General features: G+C 35.9%; 1 protein-coding gene across 3 annotated transcripts in view; it reads left to right on the top strand.

Moving 5' to 3' along the window:
- The window catches only part of LOC150095597 (uncharacterized), a 215,988-nt gene that overhangs the window by 135,214 nt on the left and 53,120 nt on the right, over positions 1–27,654 (top strand). For all 3 annotated transcript variants that reach the window (XM_090410058.1, XM_090410056.1, XM_090410057.1), the window contains exon 9: positions 5,956–6,021. In XM_090410058.1, coding sequence (XP_090266184.1) covers positions 5,956–6,021 — 66 coding nt within the window. The remainder of the gene's footprint in view (positions 1–5,955; positions 6,022–27,654) is intronic.

The raw sequence follows: 27,654 nt of genomic DNA, 5'->3' as shown, positions 1-27,654 counted from the left end.
CCACGGTATGACAGTGAAATGTTTAAAAGGAGGGCTATAATTGCAAATGACTTTATGCGTGGGTTATGTATGACGAGTGGTGTGGAATTTGTGGATGTGTGGAGTGAGTTTGATGGGCGAAAGGATCTATATAAGATGGATGGCTTGCATTTGAATGGTTACGGTGTAAGAAGGCTTGAGAAAGTGTTGCTGAATGTAGTGGATGTGCAAATTCAGGGAAACTAGATTTGTTAGGGGGAGGAGGGTAGAGATACAGTCCTTATGGAGGCAGTTGAATATAAGAATGAATATAATATGCCAGAGCAAATAAGGACAACAAATCAGAGTGGGATAGTTAATATAAGGCATCAAGGTAGGGTTGGGGCTAATGGGGGTCTTAAATTCATGTACACTAATACTAGGAGTATTAGGAACAAGAAGGAAGAGTTTTTGGCCATGGTTGGCACTTCCAGACCACAGGTTATAGGTATTAGTGAAACATGGCTGACTGTAGATGATATAACTAGTGGGATTGAATGTGATGGGTATAGTGTGTTCAGGAATGACAGAGAGAATAAAATGGGGGGAGGAGTATTGTTGATGATAGCTGATGAGCTCCAGCCAAGGAGAATAGAAGTTGAATTGCAGGATAGAGAAAAGAGCACATTTGAAGCCATTTGGTGTGAGATTGTGGCTAGCAGAACTAAATATACAATTGGGTGCTGCTATAGACCAGGTGATGGAAAAGATGGTGGTGACAGTATGCACAAGCAAATAGAAGAAATGGGTGGAAGGAGGGTGATTATTATGGGAGATTTCAACAATGGTCGCATTGATTGGAGTGAGGAGAGGACACACGGGAGGAAGGAACTGGATTTTATGCGGTTATTAAGGGATAACTATCTGCGACAGCATGTAATGGAAAATACTAGGGGTCAGAGAGTGCTTGACCTAGTAATTACATCTGAGGATTTGGCTGTAACAAATATGACCACATTGCCACCAATCGGTGAGAGTGATCATAGGGTCTTAACTTGGGAGGTGGCTAAAGGTGTAGAATTTTCAATTAAGACAGGGTACATGTGGAATTATCGGTCTGGTAAGTATGACAAGCTTAGGAGTTTGATTGGTTCAGTGCCATGGCATGTAAAACTGCAACTGCTAGATGTTGATAGTGCATGGGAGGCAGTTAGGAAGTGTTTATATGAGGCAATGCCTGGCTGTATACCTAGAGTCCGAATAATAAATCAAGTAGAGGTTAAATGGATGAATAACACCATTAAGCTTGAGTTGCAAAAAAAGAAACAACTATGGAGGGAATTTAAGGAGAAGGGTGACCAGCAGGCACATGAACGGTATAAAGTGCAGGCCAGAATGGTGATGAGTGTGGTAAGAAAAGCAAAAAAGGATTACGAAAGAACATTGGCCATGCAGGCTAAATAGAATCCTAAACAGTTTTTTAGATATGTAGCAAGTAAAAGGAAAAATGTACATGGCAGATTGATTTTAAAGAATGCTGATGGTAGGGAGGTAACTGAATCAGTTGAGATAGTTGAGTTACTGAGTGAGCACTTTGCAAAAGTATATCATCCAGGTGGTGACATTGCAGAAACGAATCAACCAGTAGATTATACGGGAATTGTGGTTAATGAAGTGGAGGTGAGTAGTCTATTGCATAACCTCAATGTCAATACATCTGTGGGATTGGATGGTATACCAGCTCGTGTTGTACGAGAAGCAGCTAAAGAATTGTCAGTACCCTTGACCATTTTGTTTAATTTGAGTCTCGGGTCTGGGTTAGTCCCGATCGGGTGGAAAGAGGGGAAAATAGTTCCACTGCATAAAGGTGGTTCCAAGACTGCTGTTGTAAATTACCGACCGATTAGCATATCAGGAATCATTGTCAAGGTCTTAGAGAAAATAGTCAAGAGGAAAATACAAGATTGGATAGAAGAAAATGGGATACTGTATCGGGGACAGCATGGTTTTGTGAAGGGTAGGTCATGCCTCAGTAACTTGCTCACGTATTATAACACAGTGACGGCTGAACTGGATAAGGGTAATGGGTTTACGGTGATTCTACTGGACCTTGCCAAGGCCTTTGACAGGATTCCACATGGAATTCTAATCAGTAAATTGCAGCATATGGGAATGGACATAGGGTTGGTGAGATGGATAGGAGGGTGGTTGACGGAGAGATATCAGAGAGTGGTTTACTCGGGAGTAGAGTCCACAAGACGGCCTGTGACTAGTGGTGTGCCACAAGGATCTGTTCTTGGACCACTGCTGTTTAATTTGTTCATAAATGATATAGGAAATGATCTGAGAGGAACAGTTCATTTGTTTGCGGATGATGCGAAGTTGGGTAGGGCAATAGTGAATGCAGATGACGTCAAAATTTTGCAGGATGATTTGGATAGATTGGAGGTCTGGGCTAAGGAGAATGGATGTCAGTTTAATGTGGCAAAATGTAAGGTTATGCATTTTGGGGTGAAAAGATTGGCGGCAGTTTACTGCATTGGTGGAACCCTGCTCCAGGAAATTGATGAGGCACGAGATTTAGGAGTGTTGGTGGATAAGGAATTGAAATTTAGGGGACACATTGCAAAAGTGACCAAAACAGCTCATCAAATCACTTGGTTGCTGAAAAATACGTTGACAAGCAGAGACAAGCAGGTTATTGTTCCTCTCTATCGAGCCTTGATAAGACCCCATCTAGACTACTGTGCTCAGATTTGGTCACCTAGGTTTCTTCTTGATGGGGAGGAGGTGGAGAGGATCCAGAGGCGAGTGACCAAGATGATAGCAGGTCTGTGGAATGAACCGTATGAGAACAGGTTGAGGATTTGTGGGTTGCAAAAATTGGTTGATAGGCGGAGGAGGGGAGATATGATTGAGACATTCAAATTACTGAAGGGTTTCTATAAAATTAATTCAGAAGATATTTTTGAGAACAGGGCTGGTTGTGGGAGGACTAGGGGACATCCATGGAAACTGGGCAAAAGTGTGGTTAGTAAAGGTGTTAGAGCTGGGTTCTTTACTTTTAGAGTAGTGAATGAGTGGAATGCGCTCCCTGAGTCTGTAGTGGATGCTGTGACAGTGAATGAGTTTAAGGCGAGGTATGATAGATACTGTATGAATGTCAGATAGTTGTGATGAATATGATTGGGGCCTCCCTCGATGAGTCTAATGACTCCCTGGAGTTGCCCGTAATAATAGTAATAGTAATAATTTCTCAAAATTAAAGTTATTCTGAATAGCTTAGCTTAAGGAAACAACAATCAGTTTGATCATTAGTCTACCATTTGGAAGTTTTTCTGTTTCAGCAATAAGATTGTCATGTTTATGGATAACTTTGGTATTAACTAGTGTAGCACTTTTCACTTCAAGAACTTTATCATGGTTTTTAATAACTGTAACAACAGTAATGCAAAATAACCTATGGCCTATCTCAGTTTTTGATACACTATCATCACCAAATTTAATAATTTTAATCTTGGTATGTAATGTAATAGGTTTATGTGTCTTCTTTTCACAAGAAACAATAGCACCCTTACTTTGAATTTATCTGTCATTATTAACAATAAAATAATATATAGTTGTGAACAGTTTAGAATTTCACAGCAGAACACCAAAACAGAGATGCAGCAGGCAATTCTGTAATAAACAAATAGTTCATAAAAACTTCATATTGACTGATTCACTGGAGCGTTAGGTGCTAAAACCATCGTATAAGCAAATGCAGAATTGTAGTAATGCCACTGGGCATAATTAAAAAGCATCATGTAAGCTTATCATCATAAAGCGAAGTGTTGTGAGATAGGATGTGAGTACACTGTAATTCATGCTTAAGATATTTATTCTGTTACAGCTATAGCAATGATTACTTCCTTGGTCAGATTGAGTAGTAATCATTTTGTTTAGTCAAAAGATGCTATTAGTTGACAAGCAAACATATTAATATCCTAACTAATACAAGAATATCTTTTATCATTTCTTTCTTCCTAACCATAGGCTCTTTTCATGGCTTAATAAGAAAGATCAGAAGCTTTTATATATCAGTAGTCATAACAGAAAAGAAAAGTTCTGAGAGTTCTGGATTACATATTTTAGATTATAGAATTCGAAGGCAAACTTTGTTACATCCTACTTACATAATGCCTGCACATGTGTAAAAATTTACTGTATGCGTGCGTGCACTCCATATGAAGGATTTACACTTTCCCAGATAGTGTGACATTATGTTCAGCGTTCTGAACATAATGTCATACAGAATGTCTAACATCTGTACTTAAAATAAAGGAAACTTTTATGTGTGTAATACAATGTTTAAGAACAAATGAGCTTATAGAAGAGCCAGTATTTTAGCTGGTTTAATTAAGCATGACAATATTGCAAGGAAAGGAGTGAATATTTTGATATTCCATCGTCAAAATGGAAGCTATAATACTTTTTAAAAACTGGGATCTACCACATGTCACTAGAACTAAAACTACAGTGACTCTTGTGATATCAAAAATAAACTATTCTAAAAATAAAGCGAAGAAGCTGTGATACAGTAAATGAAGTTCAAAACACTTAATAATTTTCTTAAGATGAATTAGTGCTGCTAGTCAATTTCTGCAGGAGAGAACCAGAGATTGACCTGTTTATAGAGGAGTCACTGTCCTAGTTGAGAACCATTTGCCATTCAGTGGGATTCCTTATTACAATATGTTCTGTTTATTTACCACCAAGTTTTGAGTTAAATTACTTCATTCTTGATAATCTATATTGCAAATTTCTCAGCCCATACTTCTTATGTGTGATTTTAATGGACACAATGTCCTGTATAGTGAGGAGCCATCTGAAGAAATTTATAATGCTGTATGCAAGACCGTGTTCTAAACAGTTTTAAGTTATGGACCTGAGAGTTGGGTTAGAAATAAAGTACTTGATCAAAGATTAGAGACAGCAGATGACATGAGAGTTCTTAGAAAAATTAGGAGAGTGAACAGATGGCATCAATGGCAAAATCATATTAAAAATGAAGACATTAAGAAGGAACATGACATTGTGTTCAAGAATGTGTGAGTAGGGCTAATATAAGGTGGTATGATCACTTAAACAGAATAGGAGAGGAATGGTTAGCAAAACAGGTGTTTGATGCTAAGATGGCAGGAGGAGGAGACGAGACCAGACCATGGTCTAGGTGGATTGATTCAGTCAGAAGTGCCTTAGAAGAACAAAATGCTAGATACAACAATATTAGAGTGCTGACAAGTAAACTAATTTAATGAAAATTATTGATAGGAGATTAAGATTATGTATTCTTGACTGTATCCTCCAGAATATCTTGCCACCCTTCTTGATATTTATTTTCTATGTTCTTACCAAAGTCTTCCCATGACTTTTGTTTAGCTAGTTTTACACAGTGTTTAGCTTTCTTACATTTGTCTCTGTATTCTCTAAGAGCACAAGCTGAGTATCGTTCCATCAATGTAGTACATACCTGGTAATCTTTTACTCCCAAAATGCATAACTTCACTTTTCCGCATTGAAATGACATCCATTACCTTTTGCCAGCTTATTTAAATCATCCTACAAACTCTCAACATCAGTTTGATTTTTTATTGTTCTACCCAACTTTGCATCATCAGCAAATAACTGAATATTTCCCTTCAAGTCATTTCCTATATCATTTATGTATATATTCAGTTTATGATAATAAAATATTTAAAGAGACCACAAAACAGCAAAAGAACTAAGTAAACTTCATATAGTTCTGTCATAGTAACCTGAACACGCCTTGAGGTACATATAAGGTGATGATGTCAAATATACTAAAATTTTGATTGTAGTCTCGTATCCTTGATTATCTTTCTATCACTTTTCTCATTCTCTCCAATGTTTACTTGGAGAGAATGCAGCTCCAAAGCTGCATGTTTACTTACTTTTTATTTATTTTTATTTTTGTTATTACTATTTTTTTATTAGGGAACGACGTCTTAAGAGAAGATCCGTCAGTCCTCGTCATCGAGACAGGAGCCGCAGTAGAAGCAGGTGTGTTTCTTTGTATTCCATATTTTCCTTTTCTTTCAGTATAGTTTTTCATAAAATTTTTATGCCTCAGTTCAGTAATGCAGTTCAATATAGTTTTCTAGTGTTTTGCTGTTTTAGTTTTTAATTTTAGAAATTCCTTAAAGTGAAAAAGGCGGTATAAAACAGCCAACTTTTTCGATTCTGGTAGTTTTTATTGAATAAAGGCTAATTATAGTTATATAACTATAATCTAATAATCATAAAATAAATATATTTATAGTACATAAAATAGCATGTGAGAATTCAATGAATGAGTCATCTGTACGAACAATTATTCAGAGCAAAGAAAAGATTAAACAACATGGAATGAGCACTGCTTCTTATATGTCAAAAGTGATCAATCTTCTACAATGGAAAATATGGAACGCCGTCTAATGATCTCGATTGAAGATTGTAATCAGAAAAAGATTCCTTTGAGTCGAATGATAATCCAGGTAAAAGCAACAAGTCTATATGACAAAATAAAAGTGAAAATGAAGGAAGCACAACCAGTGAAACTTTCATAGCAAGTCACGGGTGATTCTACAATTTCAGTATGGGACTCCGTAACGTAAGAATCCAAGGTGAAAGCACAAGTGCTGACACTAAAACTGCAGAATTATTTCCCAATGAATTGAAGGAGCTTATTGAGAAGGAAGGCTACACAGATGATCAAATTTTTAATGCTGCCGAGACTGGCTTGTTCTGGAAAAGAATGCCATCACGCACATTTCTAGCAGAGAAGGAAAAAACACAAGTTGGGTATAAAGTGTCAAAAGCCCGATTGACACTTTTACTAGAAGGTAATGCATCAAGTGATTTAAAATTGAAGCCACTGTTAGTGTACAGAGCAGAAAACCCAAGCACTCTTAAGGGCTTTACAAAGAACAATTTACCTGTTCGTTGGCGTTCGAATAAAAAAGCGTGGGTGACTCGTTCAATTTTCGAAGACTGGTTTAAAACTTGTTTTTGCCTTGAAGTTAAAAGCTATTGTAAAAAAATTATATTCCTTTCAAAATTTTGCTTTTATTAGACACTGCGCCAGGCCATCCAACCCTATTGACTAACTTAGATGAAAATGTCAAGATTCATTTTTTCCCTCCAAACACAACATCAATTCTGCAGCCGATGGATCAAGGCGTTATCTCCACTTTCGAGGCTTACTATTTAAGACGAACTTTTGCTCAAGCTATTAAAGCTGCAGCTGAAGAAGATTCTTGAACTTTGAGTGAATTTTGGAAGAAATTTAACAGAAAATATTTATGAATCTTGGCAAGAGGTGACTCAAAGCAACATGAGAGCCGTATGGCATAATATCTTGCCGCAATGTTCAAAGAACTTTGTTGCCTTTGCAACACAGAAAGAGGAAATCTCAACGTAAATTGTGCAGATGGGCAAAGATCTTGGTTTTACAAGTTTAGATTGTAATAATGTGAACGAATGTATTGATTCTCATTCAAATGATCTGGATGATGAAACCCTTTTGGAGCTGGAACAACAACGAGTCTATGAAGCAGAAGAAGATGAAGATGACCCCACTGATGTCATGGTTGAAGAATTTTCCTTTGCTGACCTTTCAACTTTTGTGAGAAAAATCGATGAAGCTTCCGACTTTCTCATAAATGCCGACCCGAATTTGGAAAGAAGCATCAAAGTGAGACAAAGTCTCAATAATGCCATCAAATGCTACAGAGATCTAGTACTTGAAGAGACAAAGAAGACAAGGATGGTTCAACGAACACTAAAAGACTACTTTAGTAAAAAGTAAATTACTGTATGCTAAAATTGAAGCAATATTTGTTTTGTTTTCTACAACTTTTATATCAGTTTAAAAGGATTTTATTTGTTATTTAGTTAATAAAAATAACTTTTTTTTTTTTCATTTTTAAACATTTTTATTATCCTAAATTTTTGTAATAAATAAATAAATTAAATTGAAAACCTTTATAAATAGACCTTGAACAACGCGGTTTTGCATAGTGCGGATGCTTCTTGGAACCAATTAACCACACTGTACAAGGTATTCCTGTATTTGGTAAAATCATAAAATGTGCATCATCCCAGAAATTAGCCCAAAAATTCCAGAACAGCAGGAGCCACTTTCCCTGTCAAATACAGATGGAACATTAATTAGTTGAAATTAAAAATGATGAATCTTGTTATACTATATTCATTAATAATAATGAATCTAGTATAACAACTGAACAGATTTTTAAAAAATCAAAAAAGAGGAAACAGAAAGGCAAGTAAAACAACTAAAAAAACTTGATTGATCAGAAAGAATTCATCAAAAAATGAGGATAAACAAAAAAAAATTAAAAGGCAAACTAAATAAACAAAATGTAAAAGGAGAAGAAATAAAGTTCATGGATGCAAAGTGTTCTCAGTATGATTACCATGTACATGAAAAGAAAATAACTATCTTCCAAATCAAGAACATTAGCCATGAAATTGAAATAAAGGCAAGCAACTGTATAAAACTGGAAAAGAAGCAGGCTACATTCACATTGCTTATTCACAGATTCACAACATCATCAATCTGAAGTTCATTCAAAATCTGGGAGTTAAAGACTTACCAGTTACACCTCAATAATCATATCCAGATCCATTCTGCATTGCCTCAAATGTACGAGGATTCCACATGCCATTTAAACAAGCGGCTATAAAGAAACTTATGCTATGCCATAATATCAGGTTTTTGTTTCTCCAAGAAACATACTTCTGCAAAGGACTGGAATCAAGATTCTTATTCTTGTCCCCATCCCCTCCTTGGATCATTCTGTAATATCCAAAGGAATGCAAAAGGATGAAACTTGGCAATAGACTAGAAATATGATGTGTTATAAAGTTTATAAATGTTTAGGCTCCATCCAGTGGAACAATTAGAAGAAAATTCTTCTAGGTATTGTAGCCATAGTTATACTGTGCCCACTACATCATAGCAGCTGGAGATTGTAATTGTATTGAAAACCCTACATTAGACAAAATAGGATACCCTAGAAGTGGAAATGTAGGATATGTACAGTTAAAAATGTCTTGATAGCGCTCGACTAGAAGACGTGAGCATTCACAACCTTCATCTCCAGGCTTATACTTACATGAATCAAAGTACAGGCAGTCCTCGGTTTCGCCTCACTTCTGTTTCTGAAAACACAGGCATAAACCGAATTGGCATAAAACTAACTCAATTTGAGATACAAAGTTATGTTCCACGCAGTCACAAAATATGCACATGAAGTATGTGTAACATTATTATATTTAAGGCTTTGATAATACATACATATATATTTGTTAAAATAAAATTATTAATAACAAAAACAAAATTATACCATCATTTTTATTATGTCATGCTGTACCATCAAAGGCTTGAAATGTGGAAAGGCAGCAGGAGTAGATGATATTCGACCAGAAATGCTGAAGTCTTACAGTGCTGCACTGCATAGTTCAGAAGGCCTGGACAGAGGGACGAATTCCTGATGATTGGAGTAGAGCTCTAATAGTACTCATATATAAAAAGGGAAATAAAATTGAATGTGAGAATTACAGAGGTATTTCCCTACTGAGTGTTCCGGGCAAGATTTATGCCAGTATACTTGAGAAACGGTTGAGAAGAATTGTGAAAGAACAAGCTGGATTCAGGCCACATAGAGGCTGTCAGGATCAGATCTTCACTTTACAACAATTAGTCGAAAGAATATAACAAAGATCTGTATTTAAGTTTTGTCGATCTGGAAAAGGCATATGACAAGGTGCCAAGAGAGAAGCTATTCAATACGCTACACTTAGGTGTCAATGGGGCATTATATCAAGCAATACTTAGTCTTTATTTGAGTTGCAAGTCAGTAGTTAGAATTGAAGGAAGTACAGGAAGATGGTTTAATGCTAATGCTGGTGTGAGACAAGGATGTACATTATCCCCTCTGTTATTCATTATCTATATGGATCACATTATGAAGGAAAGTGGTATTTAACCTGATATCAAAATTGGAGATGTTAATGTCAGCTCTTTGCTTTATGCGGATGATGTTACACTTCTAAATAAATCCGCTACAAGTCTGCAAGATTCTCTGACTAAATTCAATTGCTGTTGTAATAGATATGGTATGAAGGTCAGCAATAAAAAGACAAAGACAATGAAAATAGGTAGAATCTTTGAAAATATCAACTGTGTTTTGAATGGGGAACCTGTGGAACAAGTAAAACATTTCAGCTCCTTAGGCACGATTTTTAGTGAAGATGGTAAATTAAATATGGAAATAGACAACAGAATCGACAAAGCTGGTATGGTGGGAAGTCAACTGAATAAATTCTTATGGAATAAGAGAGAAATTAGTCAGAACACTAAATTAGCTGTATACAAGACAGTGTTCAAACCAGTGTTAACTTATGGATCTAAGAACTGGTTCAGAAGTAAAACACTTGACCAAAGACTAGAAACCACAGATATGAGAGTCCTGAGAAAGATTAGAGACGTGAACAGATGGCATCAATGGCAATATCATATTAAAAACAAGGATATTAGGAAAGAACTTTGCATTGTCAGCATCCAGGAATGCGTTAGCAGAGCTAATCTCTGGTGATATGGTCACTTGAACAGAATGGGCAAGGAAAGATTAGCAAAACAAATGTTCTCTGCCAGGTTGGCAGGAAAACGACCCAGAGGAAGTCCAAGATATAGGTGGATTGATAAGGTACAGTGTGCCTTAGACGATAGAAATATAAAATCTGATAATGATAATATTGGAGTCTTGACAAGTAACAGACTGATTTGGCAGAAAATTGTAGATAAGAAGTTAGTAATGATGTAAATTTTTCATGTAGTACCATATCCTGTACACCCCTTGAGGGTACATGTCAGGAATTTGATGATGATGTTGATGATGATGAACAAAATTATATACAAAAAATATGAAACTTCAAAAAGATATTACATATTTCTATGTTGAAGTTCCTGATTTCGGATCACCTGCATTTTTTTTGAAAAAAGTATCCAGTGTTAACTGCCTAGATTTTCTTTCTTTAAGGAGTTCAGTGTAAGGTCGAATAGATGCATTACACTCCTTTTTTACATTTGTACTCCATTCCCAATCATGGTCCATATTGCAGAGTCAATGTCTCTATGCTTGTAAGGATATTCTGTAAATCGGCTGTTTTTATATCTCTCAGAGGACCTTCTTTGTTCTCTTTCTCCTCCTTTCGATATTGACTTAATTGTTCGGCTAATTCTTTTAAGTCTTCATTGGAAAGTGGTTTATCATGGCTCTCTAAGACTTCTGTCACATCTTCAGCTGCAATATCATTCAATCCCACCTCTCGCCCAAGCTTGGAAAAGTCTTCAATAACATTCTCCTCTTGCTCTAATTCCTCAATGTCGTGCAATAAATGCTGGAAGAAGTTTTTGCCATGCTCCTTTTAAACACTTTGCTGACACTTCGTTCCAAGCTGCCTTGATGTTGTTAATGCCTTTCAAAATATCGAATGACCGCCAATAGTCTTTAATAGTTTTTCCTGAAGTGTCCAAGACTCTTACCATTGCCATAAATTTTTTACGGAGGTAATAGGCTTTGAAGATTGATATAATCCCCTGATCCATTGGTTGCAAAAGCGATGTGTTTGGGGGCATATAAACAACCTTGACATCCAATGGTGTTCTTACTTCAGCAAGGTTTTGAGGATGTCCAGGGGCATTATCCAAGAGAAGCAATGTCTTGGCTGGCAAGCAAATCATTTTCTTTACAGAAGCGAAGCACGGTAGGGCAAAAATAATTTGTGTACCAATCTATAAAAACGTCTTGTGTAACCCAAGCTGTCTTGTTCCATTTCCAATAGACTGACAGCATGGCTTTTAGACCCTTGAAGGCACGTGGTGTCTGTGAATGTTACACCAACATTGGTTTAAGCTTCAAAGTTTCGGAGACATTTGCACCCAACAAAAGCATAAGTCTATCTTTAAAACCTGGAGCGAAATGTTCTTCACAGGAAATGAAGATGCGTGATGGCAATTTTTTCCAGTAGAGCCCAGTCTCATCAACATTAAAAATGAGATCAGGAGGATAACTTCCTTGTTCTACACAGTCTTGAAATTCTTTAGGAAAAGCAGCCGCTGCCGCAACATCTGCACTTGCCGCCTCACCACTTAATTTGATACTATGGCACTTACTTTGAGACTTAAATCTCATGAACCAACCTTTGCTTCCTAAAAATATTTCTTTGCCTCCATCTGTCTTTTTAAGATCCTCAAAAATTGTTTTTGTTTTCTCAGTTATAACAGCCTGCATCAGAGGAATGTTTTTCTGATTCGAGTCATCCACCCATAATGATAATAATTTTTCCATTTTTTCATGAAGTTTACCCCTGCTATAACTTAACATGTTTTGCATTTAGTACTGCCGTAGATTGTTGCGCAGACTGTTTTATTCTATCTGCATTTTTCATAATTGTAGTAACAGTCGATGGAGGTAAATTCATACTTCTACAGACATTAGCACGTGTCTGCCCATCTTCCATTCTTCGAATCACCTCCACTTCTTTTCAAGTGTGATTGATTTCCGTGCCTTCTTAACACCAAGTTCTGTTAACTTTTCTGCACTTCTTTTATCAGACATGGTATGTAATTACGTACTTTATCAATATAAATATGTATGTATGTAAAAAAAATTAAATAGAACAGTTAGGTAGATTCAACAGTAAAACTAGGTTTGATACATATACGTCGTAGTAGCTCGGTAAACACTCAAACACTAGAGTGCCTGCTAGCATCGTTTCTCAGTCAGAGACCACACTACAGTAAGAAAGCACGCGTAGCCATCTGCCGTAAATTGAACCGTCGTAAACCGTGGGCTGCCTGTAATTCAATCAAAATATGGGAACCAGTATCTTGATTGAATTATAACTCTTCCATCCTTATAAACAGATGAATTCAGATAAAACACCGTGACATCAACATGTCAGATAATAATCCAGTTTCTACTTGAATTCTACTGTTTGGAACTCAGATACATGGTCAAAATTCAAAACAGCAGTAAAATAGAATGATTGAATGAGGAAAGAAACATTTCATTTCTCAAAATAAAAAAGTTGAAAGATCTGTATAAAGAAAGAAGCCAGCATAGCAAACCAACACAATAGTATAGAAACATCAACATAAGAGATAGAAATGGAAAGGCAGAAAGAAATTTTAAAATTAGAATACAGCAGCACTTAGCAGATATCCTTCAGCTGCATTCTTCAGTAGACAGTTAATTCTGCAAAGAAAGAACTATCAATCACCCAACTTCAGGTTGGTGATGAAGGTATGTGGACTACACAAAACATCCTTGAATCCTTTCAGAAAGACTATAAAAATCTGTTTGAAGACAATAGTACTGGGACTATAACTCTTGGAACGCCAATGCCTTTCCTCTTCACAACCAAGATGAGTTTGACAGACCCATTACAGCAGCTGAAGTTACCACACCTATAAAGAATGCTAGACAAGAACATCCTCAGGACCTGATGGGCTAGGGATAGAACTTTACTGCGAGGCATGGGATTTTAGTCTTCCCATTCTAGTTTACTGTTAAATTTTTCCCTTTACAGGTCCCAAGTGAATTTGTAGCAAGCCATATCTTCATTCCAAAACCTATGTGAGATATTATGCCTTAATTAACAGCTAGAGACCTATTTATCCATATGTTGACTAAGTTATTTTTCCACATTACCAAAAACAGAGTCAAAGTAGGAAGAGATACATAATTAAAAGCATGCAAGTGCAAGGAGTTCCAGGCAAAGCAGTAGAATTTATGTTTCTGCTACGCAATCTACTCTTCCTAGTTATGCAGCCAGTGTCAGTAAGTATTTGCTAAGATCCGACATCCCTTTCTCTTCCACATCCTATTGCAAAAGACGTCTATAGTTATTAAAGGAGCCTATGCAAATACGACTATTTGTCTCATAGTTAATAGGTTCCTATTGGACCCAGTTAAAATTCAAAACTGAGTCAAGCAAGGTTGCTCTCTTAGTTCATTGCTGTGTGCATTGGTTCTTGAACGTTTTTATGCAGGAAGTTAATTCACATGCTATGCAAGAGATAATGAAAATGCTGATGATTTAGTAAGCACATTGAGGGATAATGATTTCATATACATCTTTTTTTTTTGGTATTTTGGAAAAATTCAGCAAGATCAGTGGATTAACTGCTAATGTAGACAAGACAAAATCAAATGTTTTTGGAAAGCTGATCTTCGAAGCATTCCTTTTGGACTAACCAGTAAGAGAGAACCCCCCCTCACTATACTTGGAATTCCCTTCTCCACTTATCCAGTATTACCAGTTTGAGAACTTGTATACAAAAACATTGAAACTTTGGAAGACTGGAAAATTAGGCCACTTGCCTTTTCTTTTGAAGCCATAGTACTTACAACTATAATCCTCCCTTCTCAGCTGCACATAATAAATATCGCAGTCATTACAGAAGCTGAAGAAAAACAATATGTAGTAAATCTGTGCAATTTTTTGGGTTCAGCTGATACCAAGAAGTTAAAAACAAATTTCTTCAACTACCAAAGACGCGTGGAGGCTTTAGGCTTCCAGTGTTAAAATTCTGCTATTTAAGCAATACATCTTCAAAATCCATAAAATATTGCAGACCTTCTCCAGTGCTACCTGGGTTTTCATCTCCTGTTATTTCGAATAAATGATTATAGTGGTCCAAGAGCTGAGATTATTCCTGAATACTACAACATTCTGTGCTTAACTCTAAGACTGCTATGTCAAGGTTGCCCTCTAAGTCCATTGCTCTTTGCATTTGTTCTTGAATTGTTTTTTTGCAGGAAGATGACAATTCACATGCTGTGCAAGAGATAAGTCTCTTCAACTATGAAGGAAAATAAAGTTATTTTCGTTAATGACAGCAAAACTTAGTACAAAAAATCTTTAACCTCTTTTGCCATGAAGCTCCAAAGATACCCTAATTGGAGGGATCTTGCTTGGAGAATTGAATAGTACTGGAGAAGGTCTGCCCATGCATGACTGGTCTGCAATATTTTATGGATTTTGAAGATGTATTGCTTAAATAGCAGAATTTCTTAATGCTATCAGGCTCTCTTGCATCCCTATACTAACTATTCTAGGCCCTCTACAGTTTTGCCTCAGTAAAGGTCAAAACCAATCTAGGTAGCAACTCCTCAATGTATAATATCATGCACATCCAAAAGGAAATGTGCCATGCATTATGGGATACTGAGGCAACTGATGTGAACACATGTGCTTCTATATACAAGTAGTCTAGTTGTGAAGATACTTCATGCACAACTTTGTTTGCTTACACTTGGATCAAAGAAGAATATAATTTCTTGGCAAGTATAACTTATTTTGTATAAATACAATGAAATCGTTAATTAAAAACGTAAGCTAATATAAATATAATCTGTTTTCTTCAAATTTCCCATTCAAAGCTATTGATTTACAGAGATTTTAAATGTAGGTTAGAAAATATGTAGTAAAAATTTAAAAAAAAAAAAAAAAAAAATTAGAAATCTTGCAAATAATTCACTCTTAGAAGAGCAAAGCAGGTTTATATAAGGATGTATAGATAATTTGCCACAAAACAAATTATTGAAAAAAGATGAGAATTTAATTTAGACATCTGAGAAAGCATTTTATACAATGATGTAAAAACAGATTAATCAATGTATAAAACAGGAACGGGTGGAGTCTGTTTCCAACTTCATTTGTTATATATATGATTGAATTATAATTGAAGACAACAATAAAGTAAGGTTTCCAGTGAACAAAAACATGTTAATATATATAAGTATTATCTATATGAAGATCATACTATATTATGGGATAAAGAATATGATCTTCAGTAATGAGTTTTTGAATGAAATAAACCAACAGTACAATCTAAAAATATCAAAAAAGAATGGGGAAAACTTTTAAGGTGAAAATCATATTAAATCAAAAATAGTTACAGAAGATAGAAGAATAAAACAGGTGACATAGTTTAATTATAACTTAATAACATATTTAAAAGACAAATGGGTAAACCAGCTATTGAATTGATGGAGCTGAAAGACCTTAAAAGGACAGTGGTGCAGGAAATGAGAAACCCATCTTAAATTTCACATTCAGAAATATGGACTAAAAAAAAAAAGGACAGATCAATGTAAAATCCAAATAGCAGAAATTATATTTAAAAACAATTAAAGGAAGCATAAAATCTTAAGAGAATTAGATATTCATTTTTGAATTGAAAAGATCAAAAAATATACAGAGAAATGGAAAGCATTTTTAGTGACTACCAAAATATGTGGATAAATGTAGGTGGTGGATGGGGAGTGACTTGCAAGGGAAAGAGACCAGTGAAGCCAAAACAGGCAAATGCCTAATCCTTGATAAAGCGAAGTTAAATCTAGGTTGCAGAATAGGAAACTAAGATTAACTCTAAAAGTTTTATAGATACAAAAAAAATAAATAAAAAATAAAGCAGATAAGAGCAATGATAACATAATAAGATATGAGTTGAATAACTTTGAAAGGTGTGCTATGATAGTAGAGTATTTATGTAGATGAAGATAGAATGAACCTGTTTTAAAATATCAGTCAACATACGAGTGTGGTCTGAAAAGTTCTCGGACTAACAATGAAAAAGCGAATTTATAATTTCAAAATTATTTTTATTTTTCAACATAATCTCCCTTAAGACTAATACATTTAGTCCAGCGCCATTATCTCGTCCCTGTAGTGAGTAAAATTTACAAGATACCTCTCTACAGCTGCAATCACCTCTTGATTCAAAGAAAAACGCTGACTAGCGAGGAAGAGTTTTAGTTTTGGGAAGAGATAGAAGTCAGAGGGAACCAAATCTGGGGAATAGGGTGGATGTTCCAACAATTCATAGTGCAGATCCCTTAATTTTCCCATTGCCAAAAATACCTTTGTGGGCAGGTTCATTGTCCTGATGAAAGATGATTTTTTCCTTCTGCAAACCTGGTCTTTTCTCATGAATTTTTTTGTCTAGTTTGGTTAAAAGATCAGAATAATATTCCCTGGTTATTGTTTTCAAGATAATTAATAAACAGAAACCTTTAGCATACCAAAACACATGCCATGACCTTTCCTGCTGATGGAACCGACTTTGTCTTCTTTGGCGCTGAACAACCGGCTTCTGTCCACTGTTTTGACTGCTGTTTGGATTCTGGTGTGTAATGGTGAATCCAAGTCTCATCCATAGTAATAAATCGATGCACAAAGTCAGTTTTATTCTTGTTAAAATGCTCCAAGCACTGTTCAGAGATTTTCATGCAAGTGCATTTTTAATCTGCTGTGAGCAAGCGCAGTACCCATCTTGCACAAAGCTTTTTCATTTGTAATTCTTCATGTAAAATATGTCGTACACATTCTTTTGAAATGCTTATAGTCTCAGCAATTTCACGCATTTTAACTCGCTAGTTATCCAATACCATATTGTGCACTTGATCAATATTTCTGGTGTTAAATGAAGGAGAAGAGTGACCATAAAATTTTATGAATTTCTTTTGCCTTTAAACCTTTTACAAAGAATTTTATCCATTTCAAAGGATACAGACAACGCTTTTGCTTCAGACAGCTGTATAAAACAAACTACTTGATAGAATGACTTGCAATTTCACATGGATGCTTATGACAGATGTACCAACGTAGAAAAAAAAAAATTGCCGATAGTGTTGCCATCTATGGTCGAGGCCGAGAACTTTTCACTCCACCCTCATAAAGCTAGAGTGAGAGAGGTAGCATGCTACTTAGTATTACTTCAAGTGTATGTCACTATTAATTATATCACTTCCAATTAGAGTAAGTTCTCTTATAATGAACCAGCCAAATGAATAGCTTGCTATAGTTGGAACTTTGTTTCAATATTGGAATATCGTGAGTGTGCATAATAAATAAAATGGAGAAAATTCGTATTAAAACTTCTTATTTGTAGAATTTTTGCCTAAGTTTCATAGATGTCTTCGATACAGAATGGCAATCAAACAATAGCATAAAATTTCTGAAAAGCTACTGAGGTGGCTCTTTTTAGAATTTTCTGTTACTTTTTGATTGCTGTTCCATAATTGTACTGAATAAGTCTGTACTGAAGATATCTGTGAAACTGAGGTGAAAATTCTACAAATAAATGTTTAAATGTGAGTTTTCTGTTTCATAGGGAGCTTCACTGTGATGAATTCCCTTTAGAAATTATTAATGCTTTGTCTGGGACTTTGTGAAAATATATTATTGTGAAGTCTCTATAATCATCAGTGCGCACTGTATTTTTAATGAGTCTTTGAGATTAGGGTTTCCCCTTCTGACTGGAAACTTATCCTAATGTGTAAAGTAAGGTTCATCATATAAAATGGATAATTATTGACCAGCCTTATGAAGTGAAATTAACTGAGTTATTGAAAATTATTCAATTCATATCCAGAACATCTTTGTAGGGATAGTTGTGACAGCTCTGTTGCATTTTTATGAAGTTATCATGAGGGGGAAACATTATGGCAATGGCTATGATGTGATTTATTTTGATTGAATAGCCTTTTATGGTGTTCAGTATATGAAGCTACTAATTAAAGTCTGTTAAATGCATGTTTAATGAATTAGTATATTAATAAGATAAAAAAATTAGTAGAGGAGAGACTTCCAAGAATCACATATTCAGGAACACAGTACCTTGATGTTCAGCTTGGTTTCAATATCAATAATTAAACCTCTTTCATTGCTTATTGCAGGAAACTTTATTATTATTCGTAGTAGTACAACCTCCATGGAGTTGGCAGACTCCTCGTGGGAAGTTCATTCAACTGAAAACATATTTATCATACTGAATCTTAAAATCCTTTACACTCCCTATGTTAATGATATATTCCAGTAATGTGTTCCATTCACTCAGAATTCTCCGTGTAAAAAATCTACTCCTCACAGTACTTACATCACTTCCAGGGATGGCCTCTGGAAGTGTGTGCCATTCTTGGTTCCTGCTTCCCAGCAGGAGCCAAGAATGGACTCCCTGTGGCATGCCACTGGTTACCTATCCTCCTTTTTTGAGACACTGCACCATCATAAACTACTTGTTGATATCATTCACAGAGCCAATCGTTAATCTGTCTAACAATATGCTATCTATTCCCATCTTCTGCAGCTTGTACTCTAAATTATAATGTAGTAATCTATCAGACACTTTTGCAAAGTCCAAGAATATCACGGTATGTGAATCCCTCATATCCAACATGTTCATTACCTTACATAAAATGCAAGTAAATTGCTAAAACAAGACATACCCTTTACAAATTCATGCTGACTGTCATAAAAAATACTGTCCATTCAACCCAATCTTGTATTCTTTTCCTAACCAATCTCTCCAACACCTTAACTACAACTGCAGTTATATATATATATTGGTGTATAATTGCAAACTTCTGTCCTTGACCATGCTTATAAAGTGGTACTGTTTTGCCTTCTTTCCACTCCTTAGGAACCTTACCCACTGTCAGACTTTCATTAAATAACCAGGGCAAGGGCATAGCTAATTGTTGTGCATATGTAGCAATATGTCACCCATTCCCAGCCTTATTAACATCTCACCCAATCAACATCTACATACAAGGGTTGTTTGAAAAGTTTGGTAAAAAAAAATAAGTTAAACACATTTTTTGGAAAAAATCACTTTTATTTCTCAACATAGTCTCCATCGAGGTCTACACATTTGGTCCAGCAAGTTTCCAATTTTTTTCGTCCCATCTAAAAAGTAGGATTTGTCAAATTGGTCAAAATAGCCATTGACAGCCTTGATTACATCCTATTTCGAAGAAATTTTTTCCCACTGAGCCAAATTTTTAAGTTTGGGAACAAGAAGAAGTCACACAGGGCCAAGTCTGGAGAATACAGTGGATGTGGGATGGTGCATTGTTTTGATGAAAGAGCAAAGCACTTTTTTTTGTGTGTCAATCTTGGCCATTTTTTCTTCAGCTCTTCTTTTAAATAGTCCAACAATGACGCATAATAGACTCCTGTTATTGCCTTGCCATTTTCCAAACAGTCTCTCATGATAATTCCTTGGGAATCCCAATAAACAGTGGCCGTCACCATTCCAGCTGACAAAATGGTCTTCACTTTTTTTCAGTGCTCTTTCACCAGGCATTGTCCACTGTTTTGACTAGTGCTTGGACTCAGGTGTGTAGTGGTGGATCCAAGTTTCATCTACAGTCACGAATCAACGCAAAAGATCCTGTGAATTGCAATTAAACATTGCCAAACACTGCGTTGAAATGTCTATTCGCATGCGTATTTGATCGACAGTCAACAATTGCGGCACCCATTGTGCACACAGCTTTGTCATGTGCAATGCAATTTTTCGTGCAGGATATTATACACCCATTCAGTTGAGATGCCTACAATCTCATGCACTTTCACTCAGCAGTCTTCCATAATAATACCATGGAATTTGTCACTCATTTCCTTTGTAGTGACCTCAATCGGACATCCAGAGCATGCTTCATCTTCTATAGACTTACAATCATATTTAAACTCGTTTATTCAAAAATAAATAGTCTTTAATGCTGGTGCAGAGTCCCCATGAACTGCATCTAACTCGGCTTTGATCTGCATGGTTGTCCATTTCTTCAAATAAGTGTTTTATCACTGCACAAAACTCATTTTTCTCCATTTTTATGAAAAATGCAAACACTGCCATTTTAAATGTTTGCGAAACGAGAACTACACGTGGCTAAAATTTTGCCAGGGATCATGAAAAAGATGATACGTGCCGACACTGGTATGAATGAACGAATTGTGTTGCCATCTATTGCAAATTTACCAAACTTTTCAAACAACCCTTGTATTACATGGCATCATTTACACCACTGTGATTAATGCTGATAAAGCACTAATTCAGTAATTCCACGATATCCGTTACAACTATCACTCTGCTGCCATGGCTATCCACCAGTGTCCATCTGCCATAATTATTCTTCTTGCTTGATATATAGTGGAAGAATACCCTTCAATTAGCCTTGGCCTAAACAGCCAATCTCCTTTCGTACTGCACTTTCTTTACCTAGCCTGCACTCTATACTCCATAACATTTTCTTTTCTGACACAGTTTGCTTGATTTCACTGTTCGTCCATTATTCACAGTGAGTGAATAGAATTATATCCTATTCTATTTACTCACTTAACCCTTGGTATGTAGTTACACATTGCTTGTGTTAAATACTGCCTTATAAATTTCTATGTACTGTCAACATATTTTCTGCACAGCTCATCTACTCAACTTTTTGATGCTAGTTGATTAGAGCTTCCCATAATCACCCACCTTTTAATACCACATGTATCCCTTTTTGGCAATAATATTTTCTTGTTTCACCACTTCCCAAACAAAAAAACCTCATGATCACTTTCACCAACTGGCAGCAGGATCAGTATTGCATTAACAACTATATCTTGTGAAGTTATCACCAAATCCAAAACACTAAAGCCTCTAGTTGCTTCAGTCACATGCTGGCTAAGATATTTATTCCTCTGAAATTCAACAAACTCACTCTACTTTTTCCCATACACTGTCTTCTCCTTCCATTCTATATTCCTGTAATTAGTCTCCCATCAGGATCACCTTATTACATGCCTAGCCAATTTTCCTAAACATTTCACATTCAGTATTCTCTGCATTCCCTGGCTTATAACAGCATCCTCTCCTGTTAATCATCATCAAATTCCTGCCATGTACCCTCAAGGGGTGTACAGGATATGATAGTACTACATGAAAAATTTACATCATTACTAACTTCCTATCTACAATTTTCCTCCAAATCAGTCTGTTACTTGTCAAGACTCCAACATTATCAGATCTTATATTTCTATCGTCTAAGGCACTTTGTACCGTATCAATCCACCTATATCTTAGTCTTCCTCTGGGTCGTTTTCCTGCCAGCCTGGCAGAGAACATTTGTTTTGCTAATCTTTCATCGCCCATTCTGTTTAAGTGACCATACCACCTGAGATTAGCTCTGCTAACGCATTCCTGGATGCTGACAATGCAAAGTTCTTTCCTAATATCCTCCTTGTTTTTAATATGATATTGCCATTGATGCCATCTGTTCACGTCTCTAATCTTTCTCAGGACTCTCATATCTGCAGTCTCTAGTCTTTGGTCAAGTGTTTTACTTCTGACCCAGGTCTCAGATCCATAAGTTAAAACTGGTTTGAACACTGTCTTGTATACAGCTAATTTAGTGTTCCGACTAATTTCTCTCTTATTCCATATGAATTTATTCAATTGGCTTCCCACCATACCAGCTTTGCTGATTCTGTTGTCTATTTCTATATTTAATTTACCATCTTCAGTAAAAATCGTGCCTAAGTAGCTGAAATGTTTTACTTGTTCCACAGGTTCTCCATTCACAACACAGTTGACATTTTCAATGATCTGCCTATTTTCATTGTCTTTTTATTGCTGACCTTCATACCATATCTATTACAACAGTTATTCAATTTAGTCAGAGAATCTTGCAAACTTGTAGCACATTTATTTAGAAGTATAACATCATCCGCATAAAGCAAAGAGCTGACATTAACATATCCAATTTTGATATCATGTTTAATACCACTTTCCTTCATAATGTGATCCATATAGATATTGAATAACAGAGGGGATAATGTACATAATTGTCTCACACCAGATTTAATATTAAACCATCTTCCTGTACTTCTTTCAGTTTTAACTGCTGACTTACAACTTAAAGACTAAGTATTGCTTGATATAATGCCTCATTGACCATATAACTGTAGCATATTGAATAGCTTCTCTCTTGGCACCTTGTCATATGCCTTTTCCAAATCGACTAAACTTAAATACAGATCTTTGTTATACTCCCATGATTTCTCCACTATTTGTCGTAAAGTGAAGATCTGATCCTGACAGCCTGTATTTGACCTGAATCCAGCTTGTTCTTCACCAAGCTTTTCTTCCACAATACTTCTCAACTGTTTCTCAAGTATACCTGCATAAATCTTACTAGGAACACTCAGTAGGGAAATACCTCTGTAATACTCACATTCAGTTTTATTTCCCTTTTTATATATGGGTACTATGAGAGCTCTGCTCCAATCATCAGGAATTCGTCCCTCTGTCCAGACATTCTGAACTATGCAGTGCAGACCCTGTAAGACTTTTATACCACCATACTTCAGTATTTCTGGTCAAATATCATCTACTCCTGCTGCATTTCCACATTTCAAGCCTTTGATGGCTTTTTCTACTTCAAGTATTGATATATATTTCTGATTGTATGCCTGTTGAGTGTTTTTACCACTGTGCTATCACTGCTTGTTTTATTTAGCAATTTTTCGAAGTAATTACTCCATACTTCAAGATATCTTTTTCTTTCCTGTTAACTAGCCTGTTAATCTCAGCTTCACATCACACAGATTGAAAATCAACTTTGTGGACACAATTCCACTGCAGTCATTAACAGTACAACTCCTTCCTTTCCTTCCCCCCCCCTCCTCCTCCTTTCTATCCTTCTGGAAAATTGTATATCCTTCCATTTCTATTCTTGACATCACATGATCCTCAGAGAACCAAGTTTCGCTTATACCAGTTATCTTTGGTCATACTGGCTCAATCAGTGCAACAAACTCCGCTCTTATTTCGATTACTCCTTAAATTTGTATACAAACATAACAATCCCTGTGTCTTTGAGGCCATTCTACCAGCACTAACATTCTCTGCTGCAGCAATTATATCATATTTCTCTCTTTGGTCCGACCACTCCCATTTCCCTGATTCTGATTGCCATTCATATTTGTTTCATCTTCACCTTTATGCATTCCATCACCTTGTTCTGCTGCACCCACACATTCAACCTCGTGTCCATCTTGCTCCTGTCATATATCCTGTTTGACTGTGCTGTCCTGCTTCACAAGTACTCTTTGATTCTTAGCTGCGTTAACTTCTTGATTCTGTGCTCTCTCAACAAACGATGCCTTTCTAGATGCTCAACACCAAACCCATTCAAATACAGTCCATTAACTTGAAACTATTTCAGCTTTCTTTCAAATTCACAAACTGATGACCCCCCCCCCCCTTGCCTCACATCATTCATGATCCATCTTGTTATTCATGATCTTTGCTCTCCTTCACACTCACTAATGTCATCTGGGCAACATGCTAACAGCTTTTCCAACAACACTATTATTCTTTACCTCCCACAACAACTTCAAGTCACTGTCAACATTATTTTTGATCTAACTAAGTCATTTGTGTCCACAACGACTACTAATTCTGATGCTGCTCTTTTCTACTCTGCTAATTATCAGTTATTGGTGTCAATAAGATAACTGAACTTTGTTTTATTGGTCAGAATTTGATACAACTAGTGACTTCATCTGAGTTTTGATACACATACAAATATAAACTTAAAGCAACAAGCTCTGATTATGAATCATATATAACTGTAAAAATACCAAATGCCCTTTTCAGTTATTATTGATTCAAAGTCAAAGCTTGTTGTTTTAAGTTTATATTTGTATGTGCATCAAAACCTAGATAAAGCCACTAGTTAACATGGCGACACTAGTCAGTTACTAGTTGTATCAAATTCCAACCAATAAAACTCAGTTCAGTTATCTTATTAAATTAATTTTATGGTCGAAAATAACATACTGAGCAGTTATTTGTTTCATTAGGAAGCATGTTTTGTGTACATTATTAGTCATCACACTTCTAATGATATACACTTATCCTTTGACTCTTTCTTGGTAATAATATCAATTTTCTCTTTCACATCAGCAAATCCTTTGGATGTTTAATCTCATCATCCAGATGCTTTGTTTCACTTTTCATTCGGAAATTAGCAGTTGTTCAGTTGATCTTGGTTCTTATCAGAACAGTCTTAAAAGATTGGAAGAGTAGATAGAAAATTTGTAATAAAAATTTAACGTGGAGAAATATATCTCTGTGATTTGTTAAGAAAGTAGTATCAAATAATTACAAACTGAGTGGGATAACTTCAGATATATGAATCTGTGGTTTTGGTTGATACCAAATTTAAGTTTAGGAATCATGTTTAGACATTGTAGTTTTAAACGAAACTTCACTTTCAGGAGTAAGGAATTCATTAATAACCTTATACAAGCCATTGTATAAGATTATTAATTACTGGCCAGGCAATTTTGGATATTGGATCTCAAACTTCAGTCAACCAGATTAATAGAATAAGAAGATCATAGGCAGGACCAGCAGAAGCGGCGCCCCCCTTCGTAGCGGGCGCCACTGCTGGGACACGGTTCGCAAGTTCATTTTTAAGAAACAAAATTTTTATCATAAAAACAAAAATTCTTAGAATGATCAATATTAAAATAAATAAGGCCGGATACACTGAATAATAAAAAAAAATTGTATATTGCCGGCTATTTATAATTTTGCAGCGAGAGCAGGCTAAATGCTTACTTGCAGAATGTTGTGTCTACTGCAGTCTATCTAAAGTGCGATGGTGAACGGTTTTTATGTGCAGAAACGAATTTTCGTACAAAACATTTGTTGCTAGTCATAGGGTACACATCTCAGTAGGCTACTGACAGTAGTGTGCAGTGCAGACCATTATTTCGTCTCTGTGTCATGTTGTGTAATATAGTAATCATTTCAGTAGGCTACTGACAGTAGCGCAGTGCGGATTATTATTTCGTCTGTGTCATGTTGTGTAATAATTTCTTGTGGGTATAAAATAGAAATGGAATCGAAAATTAAAAAAAAAAAAAGTTATCCGGTGCACAAAATCGTAAGCGTCATGCTGCGAAAGAAGCAGCTATTAAGAAACAAACTGGGGCTCTTAATAAATTTGTTAAAATATTAAAATATTCTAATGCAGATTGTAACCAACTCGATACATCAGAAATCAGAGTTGAAGAACCATGCACATCATCCAGTTTGCATGAAACTACTATTGCAACTATCATCATCATCATCAAATTCCTGCCGTGTACCCTCAAGGGGTGTGCAGGATATGACAGTACTACATGAAAAATTACATCATTACTAACTTCCTATCTACAATTTTCCTCCAAATCAGTCTGTTACTTGTCAAGACTCCAACATTATCAGATCTTATATTTCTATCGTCTAAGGCACTTTGTACCGTATCAATCCACCTATATCTTGGTCTTCCTCTGGGTCGTTTTCCTGCCAACCTGGCAGAGAACACTTGTTTTGCTAATCTTTCCTCTCCCATTCTATTTAAGTGACCATACCACCTGAGATTAGCTCTGCTAACGCATTCTTGGATGCTGACAATGCAAAGTTCTTTCCTAATATCCTCCTTGTTTTTAATATGATATTGCCATTTATACCATCTGTTCACGCCTCTAATCTTTCTTAGGACTCTCATATCTGCAGTCTCTAGTCTTTGGTCAAGTGTTTTACTTCTGACCCAGGTCTCAGATCCATAAGTTAAAACTGGTTTGAACACTGTCTTGTATACAGCTAATTTAGTGTTCCGACTAATTTCTCTCTTATTCCATATGAATTTATTCAATTGGCTTCCCACCATACCAGCTTTGCTGATTCTGTTGTCTATTTCTATATTTAATTTACCATCTTCAGTAAAAATCGTGCCTAAGTAGCTGAAATGTTTTACTTGTTCCACAGGTTCTCCATTCACAACACAGTTGACATTTTCAGTAATTCTGCCTATTTTCATTGTCTTTGTCTTTTTATTGCTGACCTTCATACCATATCTATTACAACAGCAATTGAATTTAGTCAGAGAATCTTGCAGACTTGTAGCGGATTTATTTAGAAGTATAACATCATCCGCATAAAGCAAAGAGCTGACCTTAACATCTCCAATTTTGATATCAGGTTTAATACCACTTTCCTTCATAATGTGATCCATATAGATAATGAATAACAGAGGGGGATAATGTACTTCCTTCAATTCTAACTGCTGACTTACAACTCAAATAAAGACTAAGTATTGCTTGATATAATGCCCCATTGATACCATATAACTGCAGCGTATTGAATAGCTTCTCTCTTGGCACCTTGTCATATGCCTTTTCCAAATCGACTAAACTTAAATACAGATCTTTGTTATATTCCCATACTTTCTTGACTATTTGTCGTAAAGTGAAGATCTGATCCTGACAGCCTGTATTTGACCTGAATCCAGCTTGTTCTTCACCAAGCTTTTCTTCCACAATTCTTCTCAACCGTTTCTCAGGTATACTTGAATAGATCTTGCCAGGAACACTCAGTAGGAAAATACCTCTGTAATTCTCACATTCAGTTTTATTTCCCTTTTTTATGTATGGGTACTATGAAAGCGCTACTCCAATCATCGGGAATTCGTCCCTCTGTCCAGGCTTTCTGAACTATGCAGTGCAGCCACTGTAAGACTTTTATACCACCATACTTCAGCATTTCTGGTCGAATATCATCTACTCCTGCTGCCTTTCCACATTTCAAGCCTTTGATGGCTTTTTCTACTTCAAGTATGGATATGTATTCCTGACTGCATGCCTGGTCAGTGTTTTTTATCACTGTGCTGTCATCACTGCTTGTTTCATTTAGCAGTTTTTCAAAGTAATTACTCCATACTTCAAGGATATCTTTTTCTC

The sequence above is a fragment of the Typopeltis vanoorti genome, chromosome 20 (assembly GCF_054136105.1).
Source record: "Typopeltis vanoorti isolate ZY-2024b chromosome 20, IOZ_Tvanoo_1.0, whole genome shotgun sequence".
NCBI lineage: Eukaryota > Metazoa > Arthropoda > Arachnida > Uropygi > Thelyphonidae > Typopeltis > Typopeltis vanoorti.
The sequence above is the reverse complement of the archived record's forward strand: the minus strand, read 5'-3'. Positions and strand labels throughout refer to the sequence as shown.